Source organism: Culex quinquefasciatus, chromosome 3 (assembly GCF_015732765.1).
Source record: "Culex quinquefasciatus strain JHB chromosome 3, VPISU_Cqui_1.0_pri_paternal, whole genome shotgun sequence".
Classification (NCBI taxonomy): Eukaryota; Metazoa; Arthropoda; class Insecta; order Diptera; family Culicidae; genus Culex; species Culex quinquefasciatus.
The window spans coordinates 58,826,476-58,850,262 of NC_051863.1; the positions used below are offsets into that span (position 1 = coordinate 58,826,476).

Here is a 23,787-nt window from a genome sequence, read left to right on the forward strand (position 1 = left end):
ACATGATATGGTTGAATTAATCGTTTTGCCTTCCTCACTGAGGTAAGGCTATAAACCTGCTCTGAAAATGAACTTCTTATTAAAAGCTCCTAGACCAACCTTCATGTATACATATCGACTCAGAATTGAAAACTGAACAAATGTCTGTGTGTGTGTGTGTGTGTGTATGTGTGTGTATGTGTGTGTATGTGTGTGTGTATGTATGTATGTGACCAAAATTCTCACTGAATTTTCTCAGCACTGGCTGAACCGATTTTGATCGAACCAGTTGCATTCGACTTGGTTTAAGGTCCCATACATCGCTATTGAATTGTTTGAAGTTTCGATAAGTAGTTCAAAAGTTATGTATAAAAACGTGTTTTCGCAAATATCCGGATCTCAATTATATGCACATAAACGATGTCCGGATCCATCATCCGACCCATCGTTGGTTAGGTAATTGTAAGGCCTTTCCAATGAGTCCAAAACATTGAAGATCTGGAAACCCTGTCTCGAGTTACGACCACTTAAGTGATATTTATGTACTTTTTTGAAGCCGGATCTCACTTAAATGTACGTAAACTATGTCCGGATCCATCATCCGACCCATCGTTGGTTAGGCAATTGAGAGGGCTTTCCAATGAGTCCAAAACATTGAAGATCTGGCAACCCTGTCTCGAGTTATGACCACTTAAGTGATATTTATGTACTTTTTTGAAGCCGGATCTCACTTAAATGTATGTAAACTATGTCCGGATCCATCATCCGACCCATTGTTGATTAGGTAATTAAAAGGCCTTTCCAATGAGTCCAAAACAAAGAAGATCTGGAAACCCTGTCTCGAGTTATGACCACTTAAGTTATATTTATGTACTTTTTTGAAGCCGGATCTCACTTAAATGTATGTAAACTATGTCCGGATCCATCATCCAACCCATCGTTGGTTAGGTAATTTAAAGGCCTTTCCAATGATTCCAAAACATTGAAGATCTGGCAACCCTGTCTCGAGTTATGACCACTTAAGTGATATTTATGTACTTTTTTGAAGCCGGATCTCACTTAAATGTACGTAAACTATGTCCGGATCCATCATCCGACCCATCGTTGGTTAGGCAATTGAGAGGGCTTTCCAATGAGTCCAAAACATTGAAGATCTGGCAACCCTGTCTCGAGTTATGACCACTTAAGTTATATTTATGTACTTTTTTGAAGCCGGATCTCACTTAAATGTATGTAAACTATGTCCGGATCCATCATCCGACCCATTGTTGATTAGGTAATTAAAAGGCCTTTCCAATGAGTCCAAAACAAAGAAGATCTGGAAACCCTGTCTCCAGTTATTACCACATAAGTTATATCTGTGTTTTTTTCTGGAACTAAACAAAGCTGAAATGTGTGTCCAAACCACTCATATTACCGATTTTTGGTAAAAGGTGAGGAAGGCATCAACCACATAGGTGGATTAGGTTAGTTTTTATAAAGATTTTATAAATGAGCTATCGTCCGTTATCGGCAATAAGATTATCACCGATAGAAATATCGAAATAACGATAACGGTAACCATTATCGTTACCGTCAGACGATAATATTATCGACGGTTATTTTAAGGATTAACAACCTTGATCCACTACAAAGAAAGTCATTTTGCATCATTGGTTTTTCCATACAATTTAGGAGTTTGGTCATACAAAATAGTAATGTAAATGTATGACATTCTGAATTTTGAGTAGGGATTTTCTGATCGAGTTAGTAAAAAAAGATGCACGGAAAAAACATTCGGATTTTTTATTTAACTTTTTTTTACTAAAAGTTCCAAAATATACGTATTTTATGGGTACTAAAAAAGACATCTTTTAAATCATATTGCGTAATGGTGTAAAATCTGGTTAAGGAGATAGGATTTTTTAAATACGTTTTTTGGAAAATATCACAAATCCCGACAAAAAAAAATACAAAAAATATTTTTAAGCTAAATTGTATGTGAAATACTTATTTTCGATTACTTTTCGTTTAATGGCATTTCAAAAATAATTCTCGAAGGAAAAGCACCATCAACAAATATTTTTGCAGAGCTGAGAAAATTTGTTATCATTTGAAAATCGGGCAACAGCATCACAAAAAAAATGAATCGAAGAAAATGAATTTCTCTAAGTTTCACCTAATTTTCCTTATTTTATTTATTGAAAAGATAAAAAAATGCAAAAGATTAAATTTTTATGATTGATAATCGGTTAAAAGTTTACGAGATATTGTCAGTTGAAAATTACAAAATATTTGTCCTATTTTCAATGTTTTGGAGAGGAAATATGAGGAAATTTTCTCAGGTTTTCAAAAAAAAAGTTTTGTGCTGCTTTTCTTTTAAGGATTATATTCAAACTAAGAAAAATTTAAACCTAAATGTAGCTATAACTTTGAAAATCCTAATCCAACTTTGCCGAAGACACCAGCTCGATTAGAAAATCCCTACTTAAGATACAGAATTTCATACATTTACATACCCATTTTGTATGAAAAATTACCCGTCCCATCAACCGTTCCGGAGGTTTTTTTTAAATGTGCTTTTTACGAAAAACGTCAAAAAAACTGCGTTTCGAAAAGGACCATCCTGATCGCCAACCAAACAAAACAGGTCTACTTATTTTAGTCCCATGTCAAATTTGAGCCAAATCGGAACATTTTTAGTCTGGATTCTACTGGTTTGACGCAAATCGTTGAATAAGTAAATTTTAGCGTCCATGTAAGGAAACGATACTTAAGGTGGTAGGGGATATATGCCCATTTTAAGTCTAATAAGCGATCGTGTTTGAATGATGCTGGATAATCTGGATTGTTCCTTGAAATTCACTAAAACCAAGTACACCAACGAGTAGGGCAACTTTTTGTGAACATTTCTGTTTTTTTTCCTTTTATTAAAAGTTATGGTATACCTTTTACAACCATTTAAAAAAAAATATTTAAAAAATGCATTCTAATCAGTTGACTGCATTGGGCCACGCCAATTTTTCTATTTTCAGCTTAGTTCTTTTTTTCTTCCAGCGATCTTTTGTTGCCAAAATTGATGAAATTCTAAGCGAACACACACGAAACGTAGCATTTATAGCGAAAGTTTCCTGGCAGCACTTGCTCACTCCAACAGGCACTGCACCAGCATGTTGGTGGTGTTGGTGGCCACCCTTTGTTCTTTATTTGCCTTCGCTCCTCGCTCGGTTTTCTTCAGCCTTCGACAGTGGTGTCACGGTTCGCTCCCTCGAATCGTGGTTCAAACGATACGTCATGACGCTCAAGCGTGGTTCGCTCATGATTGCGAACCAAGCACGAGCGAACCACGATCCGAACGTCTGCCGTGGTTCGCATGAACCTTTGCTCTCTCATCGCGAATGAGAGTGAGAGGGACCATCAATGAGCGGTTCGCAAGAAGAGCTAAAAACAGCACTTAGAGAAAAACATTTCATGATTTTGTCAACAGATGGTGACTATGCAGGGCTACAGAGCAACTCATTGGGATGTCCTGGGTCTTCCAATGACTCCCTGGATTTATTATCCCTGGATTTATTATCGTAACAAGCAAGAGGTCTGCGGTTTATGACTGCAGATCATACCCGCATAGCTCCAGTGAGTATGGTAGACTTTTGTATACTATGTTGTTATGTCCTGGGTCAACAGAGGACTCACTGAGGACTTGTGGACCATCCACAAACGTGGACACTTTTTTGGAAATCTCACCCCCCCCCCCCCCCATCATGGACAATTTCCATTCAAATTAAATCTTTTTTTCTATGGAGCGTGGTTAATCGCCATAGACCCCCCCTCACCCTAAGGTTACCACGTAGTTTATGGATGGTTCCTTGATAACTTTATCGTTAACAAATTTGAACAATTTTGTGGGAGTGAAGAATAAAAAAAAATAAGTTTTTCTATCAGTGCCTACATTCTCCGTTGGCGAACCGTTCGCTGAACGCTCTCTTTACTCCGTTCAGAGCGGAGCGGCAAGCGAGCAGAGAAATGATGATCGAAATTTTGGTTCGCGAACCGTTCAAACCCGCCGCTCTGAGCGTTCGATAAGCGCTCACCCGATAGGTTCGTCGATTGAGTGGCTATGATACGCTCAAAAGCGAACCGTGACACCACTGGCCTTCGATTGGAATGGGTATTCAAAATTCAAACGTCAGATGACTTAGCGCGTTTGTTTTTTTTTTTTTTTTGACGGTGCTTGCTAATTATTTACATTTTTCGGATTATTTTTCAAGTGAGTGACTAACTTATGTGCGAAAGAACATGTTGCCGGTAGTTGGAAGCAATTTTATATCTTAAGCGCTTATCTGGGCGATTACTTGAAAATTGAAGCAAATTGAAAATGTTGTTGCTCCACTTTTTAAGGGGATACGGGAATTTCTCCACGGTATTCTCATGTAAGTTTCGCTTAGAAATGTACGATTTTTTGGAAAAGTGAATAGTCGAAGGAGTCTATAGGGGATCTATGAAGGCCCAAAAGGTGGGTCAATGCGAGCTGCACAAAATTGCGCCCAATTTAGCTCAGAATGCACTTGCGACAAAACAGCACAGTCTAGACGAAATGTTATTTTTAACATCAAATTCAAATGCATACAAAACATCCAAAAATAATGACAAAGAATATGAAGAAAAAAATATTTACGCTAAACGAGTACACGATAAACTTAGGTTAATTTTCAATGGCAAAATCAAAATTGAACCAGGTTGAATTATGTTTTTTGTAATTTTCAAATCTAAGCCTTTCTCATGACTGTATCCTTTCTTTTTTCCGTTTCTCCCTCCCATCCAGATACGTCGGCTCGGGCGCGGACTTTGTCGTGCCCGGCGGCTGCCGCACGATAGACGCGGCCGGCCTGATGGTCATCCCGGGCGGTATCGATCCGCACACCCACTTCCAGCTCGAGTTCGGTGGGACCGTCTCGGTGGACGATTTCTACCAGGGCACGAAGGCGGCGGTGGCCGGCGGCACCACCACAATCAGTAAGTATTGTTTGGGTGAAATTTCTAGACAAATTCTTAACGTTTCTTCTCTCTTCTGCAGTGGACTTTGTCATTCCAAAGAAGGGTGAATCTCTGCTGGAAGCGTACGACGAGTGGCGGTGCCGGGCGGACACGAAGGTGGTCTGCGATTACGGTCTGCACGTGGCCATCACGTGGTGGTCCAAGTCGGTGCGGGACGAGATGCGCATCCTGTGCCAGGAACGCGGCGTAAACTCGTTCAAGTGCTTCATGGCGTACAAGGGCCTCTTTCAGGTCACCGACAGTGAGCTGTACGAAATCTTCGAGACGTGCAAGGAGTTGGGCGCGGTGGCACAGGTTCACGCCGAAAACGGTGACGTCATCGCGAAAAACGTCCAGAAGCTACTGGCGGCGGGAGTGACCGGTCCGGAGGGGCACGAACTGTCCCGGACGGAGGAAGTCGAGGCGGAAGCCGTCAACCGTGCGTGCGTCATTGCACATCAGGTAAGCAGCTGAGGTTCCGTGTGTGTGTGCGTGTGTTGAATTCCACCTGGGCTAGGTACATATTGCATGACACTTTAGCATTTTATTATCCCTCCTGAATCGTCCCTCTTCTCTCCTCTATGCTCGTATCTATTTTTATCACAGCTATCACTATCATCTCGAATAACGTAACCACACTCTTGAGCTGTAAACGGCACTTTATGCCGCTTTTGATTAGATTAGATACCTTCCACGCTTTATAGTGTTTTTGTAAACAAAACTTGAGTTGAGTGCAAACAAATCACATTTTATTGCTGCTCGTTGGGGGGCCGTCCATACAGTTTTGGTTTTAAAAATCAAATAAAAAAAAACGTTGTTATGGCATTGAAAAGTAACATTTTGGCAAATATTTTTTTGAATACGTGTGTGTTTAAGCATAAGTTTCTCTTAAACTTACAATAAATGCTTGTTGTTATCAACCTAAACGCATATTTTTTCAATTATGAGTATTAACACTTGTAGCCCCAACGGGGTAAAAAAAGATGGAAATGCATTTTCACCGGCTCATACAACCCTTGGAGAAAAAAGTTGGAAATGCCTTTTTTATCGTAACTTAAGGTAGACGCATCTATTTTGGATCTACTACAACAAGAATCGTCCAAATCGGTTGAGTTTTCGCCGAGATACAGCCGGATGAAGTTGCATTTCCAACTTTTTTGACCCCCTTGGTGCTTCGCGTAAGTTTTGACCCCGTTGGTGCTACAAGTGTTAATATAGCTGTTTCATGTTAAAAGTATCAAAAATGCTGAAGCCGTAAAAAAATTATAATCAATCAAAACTATAGTCAATTGTACTTAACTGAAGCATCATAATTGCAGTTTGAAATGATACTTTATAATAATAAATCAAGAACAAAACATTTTTTTAAATAAACATGCGTGGTTTTATCAGCAACTGTAAACAAATCTATTTTTTAGTTTCGGTCAACCATTTATGTAATTAATATGAAAAAATGTGCATCAAAATTACTTTTTTTTATTATTTTATGTTTACAGTGATTTTTGAAACGTTTTCTATGATCTTTTTCGGAAATAAATGTGTTTAAATGTCTGTTTGGTTTTTTGTTGTTTAAAGCCAAATTTGTTAACAAAAAATATTTGTTTATGATGAAAAGTGAGCAAAATCCATCTTTTATTCATTATATCTATCATTAGACCTACACCATGCATCAAAACATCAAATATCGGTTAAATTTGGTATAAAAATAACAGTTTGCCTATAGTGGACCCGGGTCCACAATCGGATTATGGACCCGGGTCCACTATAGGAAAAGGGGGTCCATAACAGGCAAAAAAAACTTTTTTTTCAAATGGCTATTTTTCTGCTCCAAAACAAATAAACTGATGAAGCAAATTGTCAAAACTGTTCACAAGACTTCTTTGTACAAAGGGTTATGAAAAAGTGCTTAAAATATTGAAAATTTGTGAAAAATGGGCTTCGGCTCTACTAGGGGGTCCACCAATGGTTAAAATATCTATCCTTCGAATCGACCATTCTTTACCAAAATTTGTTGTAGTCATTAAAAAAAATAATCAATTTAGGCCGTTGCAAAAAGTTATTTACTTTTTCGCTCGAAGGCAGGCATAACACAAAAAAATAAATCCTTTAATTGAATTTTAAACTATGCCCAAACTCTGATGTTTCAACTGTTATTTTACTTCGGAACCCAAAATATGATCAGCAATCGATAAAGAATCGGACCATTAGTTGCTGCGATATCGACATTAGAAAATGATGGGTTGTTTGGGTGAGACGTAGTAAACATCTATTTTCCTGTTTTTAAATCTTTGCATGGCAACACTCAGCAACTAAAGGTCTTATCAAAAAAGTTCAAAGAAGCAAAATATAGAGAATTTTCTCAGCATTTCAAAAATATTTTTTTCAAAAGTGGGCAAACATGTGCATTAATCAAAACAAAAAGAAAAACTGCGACTATTTTCAAAAAAGTTACCTAAAAATTGCTATAACTTGAAAACGGTGCACTTTATCAAAATTTCACTGAAGTACTTTTTGATTGCAAATTTGATTTACGTCGAAAAAAGAAGCTGAAAATTTTTGGCGACAAATATTTCGATTTTTTGAAAAAATCATTATAGATTTAAAAATTCATAACTCGTTCAAAGATTTTTTGCACATCCTGGAAATTTCTGAAAAGTTGGCATTTGATGTCCACTAAAACATATCAAAAAATCAAAAAATAAAAATAGTGTTTTTTGCAAATCAAATTTTAGTGAAAAAAAGTTGAATTAAAAATCACCAATTTTTTACCGTGTATCCAGGTTTTTAAGCGAAGATGGCGTTCGAATGGTAAACGTCCCAAATGTCAAAATCGCGCAGTGGCACCAACATTAGAAAATAAAATGTGGCTGTCATACATGGCACACTTACAACTTTGTCGAAGACACCGAATCTATCAAAAAATTCCTTCAAAAGATACAGAATTTTGAATTTTCATTTATCATTTTTGTTTGGACAGCTGCCAAATTTGTAGTCTTAATTATATGGACAAACTAATGATGCAAAATGGCTTCTTTGGCATACCGAAGGCACCAAAAAAGTTTCAGCCGGATTAAAAAATACAAAAATTTTAATCAAAAAATACCGATTTCGTACAAAACTGCTTAAAAGTGAATTTTTTATTCCAAAAAAAGAAAAAATATTGGTAAGATTGCAAAATTATATGAATGTTTTACCGTAACTGCAAATTTGATTATGCTGTATGATATTTTATAACATAAAATATTTAAATTTTACCTTTTTTTGAGTCTAAAATTATCAATGTCTTCGAAGCAATTCTGCGGAAAATGTTGATCTTTATGAAACAACATTTTTAAGTTCATAAATTCAAGCTTTACTTTTGACAAACCAAATAGTAAAAATTATTATTATTCAAAAAATGTTATTAATTTCTTTAGATCTATTCTGTAAGGCTGATTTTCGGTTCTAAGATCAGAAATAATTCACTCATCACCGAACACGACTCGCTAGCTGCCAGTGACTTGGTCAATCGCTTAACTCAGCGATAAAAATACTTCGTGAATTTCTTTTCCTACCCCGTCCAATTCACACACCAATACGCTCTGAGATAAGCTTTCAAATGTGTGTTCAGAATATTTTTGAAAGCATTGATTTTATGCAGTTTAAAAAATGATCAAAACAAAGCCAATCGCAAACTATTTTAAGTCAGCTTTGAGCGACATAACGCCATCAGACTCTGTACTACTCAATTGGAGTGAGAGGGAGAGCAAAGAGAGAGTACTCAGTAGCGATTGGTGTGGAAGTGACAAACGGTAGTAATTCCCCAGAACACCCTGACTGAAAAGTCCGTCGGACGTCCGTCGTTTGTCGTCCGTGCATTCGTACGACGTCGCACGACAATGTCGTGCGACTGTCGCGCAAATGTCATACGTTTTTGCACCAAAATGTCGTATTTGTCGTGCGATCGATAATCGAAATTGTACGACATTGTCGTACGACATTCGACCGACGTCGCACGGTTTTGTTATTTAGGATGTCGTGCCATTGTCGTGTGCTGTCAATTCTAATTTTTAGGTTATGTTGCAGTTAAAAACATGTGGTTTTGTTTTTTTTTTATTTTTTTTTATTCAGACGCACAAAATTTCACAATAGTATTAGCTTTTTCACTCAATTAAACTTTCGGATCGCAGATTCTTCTCAAAATTCCTTAATTTTCCTTGACCGCAGCTTCGGGCTTGGATTGGTGTTCTCCTGGCAGCATTTTGATGCTGGACTTTTGATCCCCGACGAGCTGATCAAAGTTGTACAGGGATGCGAAGACAATCTTGGATCTCCGAATAATTGATCGTCGAATTGATGGCCACCGGAGTACGAGACAATGTGGGTTTGTGGAGTATGCGTACGAAACAACGTGGCTGCTTCCGTGGGTTCTACGGATGCAACGCGGGACCACACGTGGACGGCAGGATCTGATTGGAATACGTTTGTTGCCTGAAAAGATGCGTCAATCATAAATTGGCAAGCATTTATAAATAAAATTCAGATTTGAATAATAATAACATGAAAATTTCAAGATACTAAATTTCAAAAAAAAATCCTCAAAAAATAAAAATTGCATAACTTTTTAAAAGTTTAAACATCTATAAAAAAATAATAATGAATGTATCTTAAAATTTTAAAATGCATAAAACGTGTTTGAAAATTTTAAGAAATTTAAAAATGCTAAAAAAATTAATGTTCTTATGCTTGAATTTCAAGATTTCAATTTTTTTGAAATTCAAAATTCTTTGAAATATTTTATGAACCGTCATCAGAGGTGACATTCTGTCATCAGGGGTGAGATTGGGTCAAACAAAAATGCTGACATTTGAATGACCCAATCTCACACCCCACACCCAATGGAACTATATAACTTTAATTTTTAAGGATTACAGAATGTTAAAATTTTAGAAAATATCAAATGTTACGAATTTTCAAAATATTCAAAAATTCTTAAAGTTAACAAATATCAAAACATAAAAAATGTAATAAAAATAATCTAATCAAAAATTTCAAAATTCTAAAATTTCAAAATTCAAAAATTCTAAAATTTTAAAATTCAAAAATTCAAAAATTCAAAAATTCAAAAATTCAAAAATTCTAAAATTCTAAAATTCAAAAATTCAAAAATTCTAAAATTCTAAAATTCTAAAATTCTAAAATTCTAAAATTCTAAAATTCTAAAATTCTAAAATTCTAAAATTCTAAAATTCTAAAATTCTAAAATTCTAAAATTCTAAAATTCTAAAATTCTAAAATTCTAAAATTCTAAAATTCTAAAATTCTAAAATTCTAAAATTCTAAAATTCTAAAATTCTAAAATTCTAAAATTCAAAAAAGCCTAAAATTCTAAAATTCTAAAATTCTAAAATTCTAAAATTCTAAAATTCTAAAATTCTAAAATTCTAAAATTCTAAAATTCTAAAATTCTAAAATTCTAAAATTCTAAAATTCTAAAATTCTAAAATTCTAAAATTCTAAAATTCTAAAATTCTTCAGTTCTAAAATTCTTAAACCTTAAAGTTCTGAAATACATAAATCATCCAATGCAGTTCACGTAATTTAAAATTCTTAATATTTGACAGACCAAATTTCAAAAAAATTAACATTGTATAAACCTTAAAATACTGCAAAAGTTAATAGTTCTTAGAGTTATTCAAAGATTTCTAGAGTTTTAAGAAGTCTTACAATTTTTAGGGTTCTAGAATTTTTAGACTTTTGAAATTGCTAATTTTATAATTAATAGAGTTTTTCGAATTTTTTAAATTTTTGAAATTCAAAATATAAAGCTATAAAAAAATTTGATTGTTATTTTATTTTTGAATTTTTTGAATTTCAAACTCATAATTTTTAGAATTTTTGGATTTTGTTTTTATTTCAAGTATTTTGGGAATATAAGAATTTTAATAATGTTAAAATTTAACAATTAAAGTATTTTAGAATCAAAGAATTTCAGTATTTTAGGGTTTTTTTTCAATTGCAAAATTTAAATATTTTAGATTTTCAGATTTTTAAAGGGAAATGTTTTGAGAACTTTAAGATTTCGAAAATTTTATGAATTATTAGATTCTATAATTTAAGAATATTAAAAATTTACACAATTCCATGAAGTAATAATTTTTCGATTGAATTACGATGTAAAACACAGCTGAAAGGAACACCAAAACTCTGTTGTGAACCTAAATGATCTCACTGTAACTTGATTATTTACAAATAAAACAGAATTGAATTAAATTGAACACTATTCCATGAATTTTAATAAATTTTTACTCTTCGAATTCTTGCATTCTATAATTCTGAAATACTAGAGTTTTAAAATTGAGAATGAAAAACTTTAGAATTTTACAGTTTTAGTGTTTAAGATTTTTTAAATTCTGGTAATTTAGATTTTTCTGTGGTTTGGAATTATTGGGTAAAAACGTGGATTAGATAACAATTTTGATGTTTTGAGGTTTTGAATTTAATACAATTTCACACAAACACACACTTCGTTTCTAAAACATGACTCACCAGTTTCATCAGGTATGTGCCCCAACCTCCCGCGGAAAGTAAAACACCAACCGCTACCTCGATCGCAAACCGGTTCCTTCCCATCTCGTCTTCCGCCACGAAGACCGAAATCTGGAATAGAAGACACTTTGATTCGGTCACTCGCGCACCCCAGCCGGAACATTTCGGCAGCAAAAATATCACAATCTAGAACTAAACTTACCTATTATCCGTCGAAAATCGTCCAAAATCTTCGAAGCTCGTAAACCAAATCCCAAAAGGAACGACAGCTGGTTCGATTCGGTTGCAATCAAGTCCGAACAAGACACGGAACAAGATCAACTGAAGAGAACTGTCAAACTGTTTGCGTCGACGAAAATCGTGACGTCGAATTGAAAGAAAATTGATGGAAAAAACAATGTCGGGCATGTCGAGTGTTTGGCGTACGTTTGTCGTCCTTTCGACCAATCGATATCGAAACGGTAAAATCAAAACCGTGCGACAACTCGTACGACGTGCGACATTTTTCAAACAGGGCAGTTTTGCGTCGCGCTAGATTTGGATCAGGACCTTTGCTGATAAATGTTTCAAACTTTTTAAGATTTTCGATTTTTATTTTTTTTTATTTCAGCATACGAGCAATTCTCTACAAAACCGGCCGATTTCGACCATTTTTATTTTTTGTATTTTTTGATTTGGCTCAAACTTTGTGGGGGCCTTCCCTATGACCAAAGAAGCCATTTTGCATCATTAGTTTGTCCATATAAATTTCCATACAAATTTGGCAGCTGTTCATACAAAAATAGTACGTATATATTCGAAAATCTGTAACTTTTGAAGGAATTTTTTGATCAATTTGGTGTCTTCGGCAAAGTTGTAGGTATTGTTAAGGACTATTTAGAAAAAAAGTAGGTACACGGAAAAAAAATTTCTCGATTTTTTATTAACTTTTTTTTCACAAAAACTCAAATTCCCAAAATACGTATTTTTTGATTTTCAAGATTTTTTGATATGTTTTAGGGGACAAAAATCCGCAACTTTTGAGCTATAGAGAAACATGGTCAAAAAATCTGCCGCCGAGTCATGATTTTTTGAAAAACTGGTGATTTTTGGAAAAAATCGAAATTTCATAGATAAAATTTTTTTTGACCTCATTTTTTTATGCAAAATTGCATTTGCAATCGAAAATTACTTTACAGATTTTTTGATAAAGGGCCCCGTTTTCAAGATATAGCCACCGAAAGTTTGATTTCAGCGAAATATTTGCAGTTTTTGGATTTTTAAAAATAGTGACCATGAGTGACCATTTCCAAAAATATTTTTTTTGAAAAGTTCAGAAAATTTGCTATAAAATTGTCTAAGAGACATTGAAGATTGGACCTCTGGTTGTTGAGATACAGCGGCTTAAAGAAAAAGAAACACGAAAATTGAAGTTTTCTAAGTCTCACCCAAACAGCCCACCATTTTCTAATGACGATATCTCAGCAATTAATGTTCCGATTTTCAATGTTAATACATGAAACATTCGTGAAATTTCCCAATCTTTTCGAAAAAAATATTTTGAAAAAAATTAAATCAAGACTAACATTTTAAAAGGGCCAAACATTTAATATTATGCACATTAAAAATGCTAGTATTGATTTAATTTTTTTCAAAATATTTTTTTTTTTTGAAAAGATCGGAAAATTTCACGAACTTTTCAAAAAAAATATTTTTAGAAATGGTCACTCATGTTCACTATTTTTAAAAATCCGAAAACTGCAAATATTTCGCTGAAATCAAACTTTCGGTGGCTATATCTTGAAATCTTGAAAACGGGGCCCTTTATCAAAAAATCTGTAAAGTAATTTTCGATTGCAAATGCAATTTTGCATAAAAAAATGAGGTCAAAAAAAAATTTATCTGTGAAATTTCGATTTTTTCCAAAAATCACCAGTTTTTCAAAAAATCATAACTCGGCGGCAGATTTTTTGACCATGTTTCTCTATAGCTCAAAAGTTGCGGATTTTTGTCCCCTAAAACATATCAAAAAATCTTGAAAATCAAAACATGCGTATTTTGGGAATTTGAGTTTTTGTGAAAAAAAAGTTAATAAAAAAATCGGGAAATTTTTTTTTCGTGTCCTTAACAATACCTACAACTTTGCCGAAGACACCAAATTGATCAAAAAATTCCTTAAAAAGTTACAGATTTTCGAATATATACGTATCATTTTTGTATGAACAGCTGCCAAATTTGTATGGAAATTTATATGGACAAACTAATGATGCAAAATGGCTTCTTTGGTCATAGGGAAGGCCCCCACAAAGTTTGAGCCAAATCAAAAAATACAAATAAAATCCATTTCCGGTTTTGGTAGAGAATTGCTCATACATATTTTGAATATTTGAACGTGTAAAATACTTTTCATTAACGTTTTGGGTTTTTTTTATTTTATTTTTTTTTTTAATATGGGCAAACATTGATCTCTTCAAACTCATTTTCAAAATGGAAATGAATTTAAATTTATTTGTTCGTAATAGCCGTAACGTGTATATTCCCAGTAAAAATTCTTCGAAAAATATTTGCAACGGCCTTAAATAAAAAAAAAATCGCTTATAATTGAATTCAAATTCCAAGATCAACAAACATAACCTTCAATAAGCAACTTTATCACTCGTGCTAATTACATTAAGTTGACCTTCCTGGTCCATAAATAATAAATCAACCAAAAAAGCTTGCGGCACCAATTTCCTCCAGACGTCGCGCTGCTTCCATCAGGTGGCAGTGACCCAGTTCCAAAGTTATTACGACTGTTTGGCACGCCACAAAACCAAGAAACAGCGCTCAAGTTCATCCGTCAGTTTAGTACCTTATTATCATATTAAAAGCTTGGAAGGTTCTAATTTCTCTTCTTCTTCTTCGGATTTGTTTACCTCTTCACTTAGGTTATGTTTTGTTTGTAGCTTTATCCTAGCTTAAAAGGTTTTTCTCTTCTATTTCTTCTGTTCACTCTTCTTATTTTGTTTTGTTTATCCCTCGGATTCTGGTGCCCTTGATCTCCCGAACCCCAACCCTTCCCCACCATCCCGTTCCCTCCACGGGTAGACCAAGTGTCCCCTGTACGTGGTGCATGTGATGAGCAAGTCGGCCGGTATCGAGCTCGCACGCGCTCGCCGCCGGTACAACGGGGTCGGCATCTACGGCGAAACGCTGGCCGCGGCCCTCGGAACCGATGGGACGAACTATACGCACGAGTGTTGGCACCACGCGGCCTGTCACGTGCTCAGCCCACCGCTGCGGCCCGATCCGACCACGCCGGAGTTTATGATGAAGTTGCTCGCCCAGTAAGTAACGCGATTCGCCCTCGGGGTGACGGCTTGGAACCTAACCTAACTTCTGTCTGTCCTTGGGCATGCTTCCCCATCCTAACATCAAAGTGTACCTAACCTAGAAAAAAAAAACATAAAACCGTAAACGAAATTTCCGATAACAATTTGGCCCAAACTAACCTCGAATTACCAAAATTTTCTCTTCATTCTCTCATTCAAAATCGCTTCCGCTGCGCCGCTTTGGATCTTCGTTGTGTGTGTGTGTGATCGTCTGAAACGTCATCTGTCATCCGTAACAAAAACAAACAACAATCACAAACTGCCACACTCACACCAAACACCGAACACCAGACCAAGACACCGCTGTACGTAACCAGGGTGACGAGCAAGCTGGCCGCCGAGCAGGTGTCGGCGGCCAAACGGCGCGGCCTGCTGGTGTACGGCGAAACGCTGGCCAGCTCGCTGGGCTGCACGCTCACGAACGTCAAACCCAGCGCCCAGCTGGCCTACTACGTGACGGCGCCCCCGATCCGGACGGACCCGGAGACGCCCCGCCACCTCATGAAGTTCCTGGCGTTGTAAGTGCACTCCTGATGACAATGTACTTTTACTACAGCTCTGGGATTTTTCACTCATTCGTTCCATATGTTTGTCGTATTTTGTTTCGTTTGTTTTATTTATATGTTTTAGTTAAAAGTGTAAAAACACACTGTTACATGATTAATCTTTTTTTGACATTCCCGAAAAAATAACAATCAAATCAAGAGTTTTTTTTAAAAAAAAAAAGGTCCTATAAGCTATTGTCTTTCATATAGGGCCTATTAAAAAAAACTCTAGTAATATAAATAAACAATATTCATATCTGACTCCAAAGCAATAAAACAAATTGAGATCTGGGATTCGCCCTGAAAAAAAATACTCCGTGCTTCCGGTGCTCCCCGTGGTTTGCACAGGGTGCTACCATGAACTGTCATAACCAAACAAACAAAGCTTTATTTTTCATAGAATTCAGGCTGTTCCCACTTTTGAACTGTTCACCCAAAAAAAATGTAAAGAATAAAGTTTTTTTAAGGTCCTATAAGCTATTGTGTTTTATATATGAAACTCTAGAATGTTACAGTTCTTTTTTTTAAATTCTCGACTTTTTTTTATTATACTTATAGCACGCAATGTCACACTTTCTCAGACCCCCCCTCCCCCCCTAGAGCGTGACATACTTTATGGATGACGCCTTATGTCAATACACAGCAAATAAAGAAGTAATCCAGCTGCATGTAAAAGGCCTGTGTGTAAAATAGATTTTGCATTATTTTATGAAATTCTGTGTAATATTACACCCTGAAATATGTAGCCCATCAGTATGGGAAACCTACTTGACCGAAATGTCTAGCTTACATAAACGTTTATCCTTACCATTTTTCATCGGTCTGATGGCCGAGCGGGCTAAGGCACCAGTCCTTACTGTAGGTGCTGGGTTTGAGTCCCGTCGGTTGCAACTTTTTTTTTGTGTTTTCAAAAATTGTACATGCAGCGTGTAATATTAAGTGTCTTTTTTGACGAAGGTGATGTGCATGCTTTTGCATGCAATTTTACCATCGGATTTTTTGCTGTGTATCCATCGGAGTGAGCGGGATACACTCAATGTTTACCGTCATCAGGAGTGACATTGGGTTTGTTGTTAACCCTGATGACGGTAGGTTTGTTTATACAGTCATGCCTCGGTTTTGATTCGTTCAGCTGCCTCAGTCAAGGGATTTCATACATACATTTATACATATACAGCAATTCCATTTGAAAAGAGCCTAAACCAAAAAAAAAGTTCTCCGATCGGGCTCAAAATTTTTATGGGGGTTCCTTGGCCAAAATAATTAGACCCGTATTTTTTTGTTTGGCCATTAGGATGGCCTACATCGTGCTAGGGTGGTTCAAAAAATGGCAATTTTCGTCATTTTTCGCAAAAACCACTTTTTTCTAAAAATCATATCTCCGCGCCATTTCATCCGATTTTAGCTGTCTTAGACGCAAAAGAAAGGTGATGAGTTTGGCTATTTGGGAAAAATAGTAAAAAGTTCCAAAAATCTAGCTTAACTATTGAAAAGTCGTATGAAAACTTAAAATGGCGTTTTGACCGTGTCTGGACCAAAGAGCCTATGTCTGAAAATATTTTTATCGGATTCCTCGGAAAATTTCACATAACATATCAAAAAATTGGCGATGTCGAACCGTACGTTTTGGAGATACGATTTTTTGAAAATAAAAACTGCGTTTTTCGACGCGCCACGCGCAAAAACGGGAAAATGACGAAATCGGCAAAAAATCAACTTTTTTCACTAAAACTGCGATAACTTTAAAATTTCAGCGATGACCTATACATGTCTGGGTACCAAAATTTTCGTAATTGAGAGACGCAACTTTTGGTACCATAACATCTATAGGTCATCGCTGAAATTTTAAAGTTATCGCAGTTTTAGTGGAAAAAGTTGATTTTTGCCGATTTCGTCATTTTCCGTTTTTGCGCGTGGCGCGTCGAAAACGCAGTTTTTTTCAAAATCATATCTCGAAACGTACGGTTCGACATCGCCAATTTTTTGATATGTTATGTGAAATTTTCCGAGGAATCCGATAAAAATATTTTCAGACATAGGCTCTTTGGTCCAGACACGGTCAAAACGCCATTTTAAGTTTTCATACGACTTTTCAATAGTTAAGCTAGATTTTGGAACTTTACTATTTTTCCCAAATAGCCAAACTCATCACCTTTCTTTGCGTCTAAGACAGCTAAAATCGGATGAAATGGCGCGGAGATATGATTTTAGAAAAAGTGGTTTTGCGAAAATGACGAAAATTGCCATTTTTGAACCACCTAGCACGATGTAGGCCACCTAATGGCCAAACAAAAAAATACGGGTCTAATTATTTTGGCCAAGGAATCCCCAGAAAAATTTTGAGCCCGATCGGAGAACTTTTTTTTTGGTTTAGGCTCTTTTCAAATGGAATTGCTGTATATATATATATATACATACATATATATGATTTCATACATACATATAGAAAATCACAATATTAAAATCATATTACAGAATATCACTAAATCCACTATAAAGATGATTTTCAATCTCTCCTGAAAGTTTCATGAAGATATTTCGTGACTAAGCTAAGTAAGAAACGATTTTAGTGCAAAATTTTACCATGCGCAAAGCGAACTGTCAAGCTTTGTGAACGTTTTTGATTTACGGGTACCACGATACCTCGAGATGGGATGGACCAAATTGTCTGAAATTTGGGGTAAAGACTTACAAGACAAATCCCGTGTGCATGACGATGTCCGATTTTGAAATTTAGCTTTTTTAAAAAAATACAAAAATTCTAAAACTGACGATTTTTAATATGCAAAGCATAAAAATAATTTTATCTTCTTTTTTAAATTATGTTTTTGAAAATCGGCAGGACCGGTTTAACGAATCTTCACCAAAATTATTAGCCGATTTGGTCGAAGCAGTGTTGCGATATCGTGGCATCCGTTTTTTGAAACTGCTATCTTAAAATAGCTAAATCACGGCAATGGTACAACCAAATGTCTTCAAATTTGTTTTGTTAATAGATGAAAATGTATGTTTCAGTGCCCTGCAAAAATATTTAAAAAATGTTTAAATGTGTGCTCATACCAACCTTTGACATTTTCAACGAGCACAGAACTTACGGGTGTTGGGCCACTGTGTCCTATATACGGGCTATAATCCTATAAAAATCATCCAAAGTAAATAAAATTATAGTGTTTTGGAATCGGGATGATGTCAGCTATCCAATTCCTGTATTTTGAAAATGTTTCTCGAAAAAATACTCAAAATTATTGTTGTTGCATTATGGGTATCAAATGATCAGGATTTTTTCAAACATTTAAAAAATAATAACAAAAAATTTTAAATACGCAAAATTTTCACAATACTACGTATTTTTGAAAAAAAAAATACTAAAAATTTCAGTTTTTTGCAACATGGGTATCAAATGGTTGGAATTTTTTCATACATTTCGAAAGTAGTATCTATTTTTACACTACTCAGATACTACTAGATACTCAGAATTTCAAAAAAAAAAATACGCTACGTATTTTCGAAAAAATACTCAAAATTTGAGTTTTTTACAATATGGGTATCAAATAATCGGGTTTTTTTTCAAACATTTTAAAAGTAATATCACAAATTTTCGAACATTCTCAAAAATTTTACAGAACTATGTATTTTCGAAAAAAATATTACTCAGAATTTCAGTTTTTTACAATATGGGTGTCAAATGATTGGGATTTTTTCATACATTTCGAAAGTAATAACACAAACGTTTGAACATTCTCAAAATTTACAGTTTTTAACAAATGATCGAGATTTATTCATACATTTCGAAAGTTATATCCCTTTTTTTAATACAGAACTACGTATTTTCGAAAAAATACTCAAAATTTCTGGGTTTTTAACGCAATAACATTTTTTAAAATGCTATAAAAATTTCACAAAACTACGTATTTTTGATGAATTTACAAAAAAAAATATGTTTTACAATATTGGTATCAAATGATCGTTATAACATTCGAAATGAATGAAATCTAGAGTAAATATTCAAAACAGCCGATGAGTCATAGGTTTCTTATGCAGATGGGACCTTTTGAATATTTAATCTAGAAATAATCTGGATCATTTGATACCCATATTGTTATAGCAATCATTTTGAGTTTTTTTTTTTTCGAGAAAATATTGGCCTTCCCTATGACCACAGAAGCTATTTTGTGTCATTGGTTCACCCATACAAGTCTCCATACAATTTTGGCAGCTGTCCATACAAAAATGGTACGTAAATATCCGAATATCTGTAACTTTTGAATAAATTTTCTGATCAAAGTTGTAGGTATTGTTGAGGATTATTGAGAAAAATATAGGTAATCGAAAAAAAATTGCCGATTTTTTAATTAACTTTTTCTTTCACAAAAACTCAATTTCCGAAAATATTTATTTTTTTTATTTTCGAGATTTTTTATATGTTTTGGGGGACAAAAACCCGCAACTTGTGAACCATAGAGAATCATGGTCAAAAAATCTGCCGCCAAGTTATAAATTTTTGAAAAAATAGTGATTTTTGGGAAAAATCGAAATTTCATGCAAAGACAAATTTGACGTAATTTTTTAATGTAAAATTGAATTTCCAATCGAAAAGTACTTCACAGATTTTTTGATAAAAGCCTCTGTTTTAAAGATATGGTCCGATTTTTAATGTTAAAGCATAAACTTTCGTGAAACTTTCCGATCCGAAAAAAGTAATTTTGAATTTTTTTAAATCATGACTAACATTTTAAAAGAGCCGAACATTGAATATTAGGCCCATTTAAAATGTTAGTCTTGATTTAATTTTTTTAAACATTTTTTTCGAATAGATCGAAAAATTTCACGAAAGTGTCATGTTTTAACATTGAAAATCGGACCATTAGTTGCTGAGATATCGACATTAGAAAATGGTGGGCTGTTTGGGTGAGACTTAGAAAACATCAACTTTCGTGTTTCTTTTTTTTAAGCTGCTCTATCTCAGCAACCAGAGGTCCAATCTTCAATGTCTCTTAGACAATTTTATAGCAAATTTTCTGAACTATTCAAAAAAAATATTTTTGGAAATGGTTACTTATGGTCACTATTTTTTAAAATCGAAAAACTGCAAATATTTTGCTAAAATCAATTTTTCGGTGGCTATATCTTGAAAACAGAGCCTTTTATCAACTAATTTGTGAAGTAGGTACTTTTCAATTGGAAATTCAATTTTACATTAAAAAATTACGTCAAATTTGTTTTTGCATGAAATTTAAATTTTTCCCAAAAATCACTATTTTTCAAAAATGTATAACTCGGCGGTAGATTTTTTGACCATGTTTCTCTATGGCTCAAATGTTGCAGGTTTTTGTCCCCTAAAACATATCAAAAAATCTCGAAAATCAAAAAAATAAGTATTTTGGGAAATTGAGTTTTGTGAAAAAAAAATGTTAATTAAAAAATGGACAATTTTTTTTCGTGTACCTATTTTTTTCTCAATAATTTTCTCAACAATACCTACAACTTTGCCCAAAACACCAAATTGATCAGAAAATGTATTCAAAAGTTACAGATATTCGGATATTTACGTACCATTTTGTATGGACAGCTGCCAAAATTGTATGGAGACTTGCATGGGTGAACACAAGGTTTGAGTCAAATAAAAAAATACAAAAAATAAAAATGGTAGAAATCGGCCGATTTCGTAGAGAGCTTTAAACAAATTAAAAAAAAATAAAAAATATAGATTTTTGGAAATTGATCTTTTTGTAAAAAAAAAGGTTATTCAAAATTCATCAAAAAGTTATTCCGTGTACCTATTATAGTCCTGAATAATCCTCATCAAAACCTACAACTTTGCTGAAGACACCAAATCGATCAAAAATTCCTTACTGAAGTTATAGGTTTCTGAATATTTACGTACCATTGTTGTATGAACAGCTGCCAAAATTGTATGGAGATTTGTATGGGTTATCCAACAAAGTACAAAAAATAAAAGCGTCGAAAACGGCCGATTTTGTAAAGAATTGCTCACAAGTAAATCTTTTGCGTTACTATTCATAAGAGTTCAACAAATAAATAAAAATAATTTTAAACTAGTTCAATCATGATAAAATGACCAACACGAGAAATTTCGCACTTAAAAGTGATTTCAGAAAATAAATTGCGTATGCTCCCCAAATTTTTGGGTTGATTTCGAATAAGGGAGAGCGGGGACATAAACTTTATAAAATATTAGCAGCGGCTCAAATTTAAACTATATTTATTCGAAAAAGATTCACAATTTGATGCACGTGAACTCCCGTTTACAAAACTCCGAAAACAGTTTTTTGTTCTGTCCCTATTTGCCAAAAATGTGATTGATGGAAAAAATATTTGACGTGACTCTAACTGAAATAAATTTTTCATGAATTCACTGCCCATGTTCGCATAAATGTCGAATGCAAAAACAGCTAGCTGAGAAAAATGCAAAGAAAGATTCTTCCACACTTAACTCTACGCTACGGATATTTTTGGTTTTTCTGAAAGAGCTCATGATTTTGAACGAAACTGCATCAATATCTGAAAATTGATGAAAATGCGTATGGGACATTTATGCGTTCAGGGGCAGTTCATAAGTTTCGCCACTTTTTGTCAGCAACATAATTGTTTAATGTAATTTAGTAAGGCCGTTGCAAATATTTTTCAAAGTAATTTTAATTAAATTTTTTGTTGGAGGAATTTAAAAAAAATTTGTAAAAGCCTTATTTATTATTTTCTGGAATTGCTCTAAACTTTTTTTTTCGATTTGACTTTTTTATTTAAAATAGCACAACACTTTTTTTGTGAAATTATTATTTTTTTCGGGAAATGTCAATTTTTTCGTGAAAAAAATATCCGAACAAATATAATTCGTGTTACTTCCCTAACTTACCACTTACTTCTCTTCCCCCAATCATCCTCCCCCATCCAGGGACGACCTCCAGACCACCGGCAGCGACAACTGCACCTTCAACAAGGCGCAAAAGGAGCTCGGCCGCGGTGACTTCACCAAGATCCCGAACGGCGTCAACGGCGTCGAGGACCGCATGTCCGTGGTGTGGGAAAAGGGCGTCCAAACGGGGCTGATCGACCCGCAGCGCTTCGTGGCCATCACCAGCACGAACGCGGCCAAAATCTTCAACCTGTACCCGCGGAAGGGCCGCATCGCGCCCGGTTCCGACGCCGACGTCGTCATCTGGGACCCGAAGGCGGTGCGGACGATTTCCGCTGCGACCCACCGGCAGGCGTGCGACTTTAACATCTTCGAGGGCATGAAGGTTCACGGCGTGCCGGAGTACGTGATTGTCCGCGGGCGGGTTTGCGTGGAGAACGGAATGCTCCGGGTGGCCGAGGGTCACGGCCAGTTCGTGGAGACGCCGGTCAATCCGCCGTTTGTGTACGACGCGTTGAACGGAGTTACGGATCGTAACGGGGATGACAAGGCCGCCCGGAACGGACTCCAGTCGTTGGACCTCAACCAGAAGCACTCGGATGTGGACATTCCCGAGCCGTACTCGCTGCCGGAGAAGTACATTCCGGGGCCGGCGTTGAGTGTGATTTCCGTCGATTCGCAGGTCAGCACGCCGCACAGTGCGCGCGGTCACAGGCCCGATGGAACCAAGGACATGCAGCAGTCGACGTTCTCGATCAGTGGTGAGTAGAGTTTTGAGTGTTGAGTTTTGGTTAATTAGTTGGTTGAATAAAATATTGTAGATATTGTTTGGTTTTGCATGCCTTTTTAGTGTTAAGAGTTGTTATATTTTATTCTTTTAATATCACAATCATCCTAAATTTGCAGTTTTTCAAATGTCTCTGTATAGGTAAAAAAAATCTTTTATTTATTTTCTGAATATTTTTATTTTTCTGTACATTAAATCATTTTTTTTTTCAAATCAAAATTAAACTGTGCGCTCTATATGTATCCATTTAGTTAAATAATTAGTTGATATGTTAAACAATAATGAATCACCATTAAATTGTTCGCTCTACAGCATTGCCTTGGCGTTCTCGATTGCGAGATTCCTACTCGAAACTAGCTTGCCGAAGGCTTCATTTTTGAAGCAATTGCAAACCTCTTTTACACCTAAGTAGAGGTGGGCAAAATCGCTCTTTTTAAGGAGTCGCTCATTTTCGTTCGCTCATTAAAAAGAGCCGCTCTTTTGAACGGCTCTTTCGCTTTTTTTTCAAAATTTTGATAAAAAGGTTTTTCCAAAATCGTATGATTTCATAAGTTATTTCACATTGGACTTTTACAAATAATTTGATAAAAAAAATTAAAACTGAAAACGAGAAGATTCCCTTTAAAACCATAGGTCTTGGCGGTCTCTAGATCAAGATTTCTACTCGAACCTATACATTCAAGTAATTGAATGGCATCCAAACTTAAATCT

The 23,787-nt window shown here is 35.1% G+C and overlaps 2 protein-coding genes across 10 annotated transcripts in view; one reads left to right on the forward strand and one right to left on the reverse strand.

The window, feature by feature from the left end:
* The window catches only part of LOC6042960 (dihydropyrimidinase), a 78,358-nt gene that overhangs the window by 43,235 nt on the left and 11,336 nt on the right, over window positions 1-23,787 (forward strand). For 6 of the 8 annotated variants that reach the window (XM_038260325.1, XM_038260321.1, XM_038260324.1 and 3 more), the window contains 4 exons: window positions 4,781-4,971; window positions 5,033-5,454; window positions 14,587-14,825; window positions 22,329-23,050. In XM_038260325.1, coding sequence (XP_038116253.1) covers window positions 4,781-4,971; window positions 5,033-5,454; window positions 14,587-14,825; window positions 22,329-23,050 — 1,574 coding nt within the window. Of the gene's footprint in view, window positions 1-4,780; window positions 4,972-5,032; window positions 5,455-14,586; window positions 14,826-15,161; window positions 15,389-22,328; window positions 23,051-23,787 lie in introns of all 8 variants that reach the window. The other 2 variants (XM_038260326.1, XM_038260320.1) reach the window with 1 other exon arrangement.
* Window positions 9,144-11,871, reverse strand: LOC119768858. Of its 2 annotated transcripts, none has more exons than XM_038260328.1 (3): window positions 11,723-11,871; window positions 11,521-11,646; window positions 9,144-9,462 (listed from the first exon to the last, which is right to left on the reverse strand). In XM_038260328.1, the coding sequence occupies exons 2-3, from the start codon at window positions 11,602-11,604 to the stop codon at window positions 9,169-9,171; spliced, it is 378 nt and encodes a 125-aa protein (XP_038116256.1). In that variant the 5' UTR covers window positions 11,605-11,646; window positions 11,723-11,871; the 3' UTR covers window positions 9,144-9,168. The 2 variants fall into 2 exon arrangements, with proteins under 2 accessions (XP_038116256.1, XP_038116255.1); XM_038260327.1 differs by having other exon boundaries at window positions 9,151-9,462; window positions 11,521-11,631; window positions 11,723-11,870.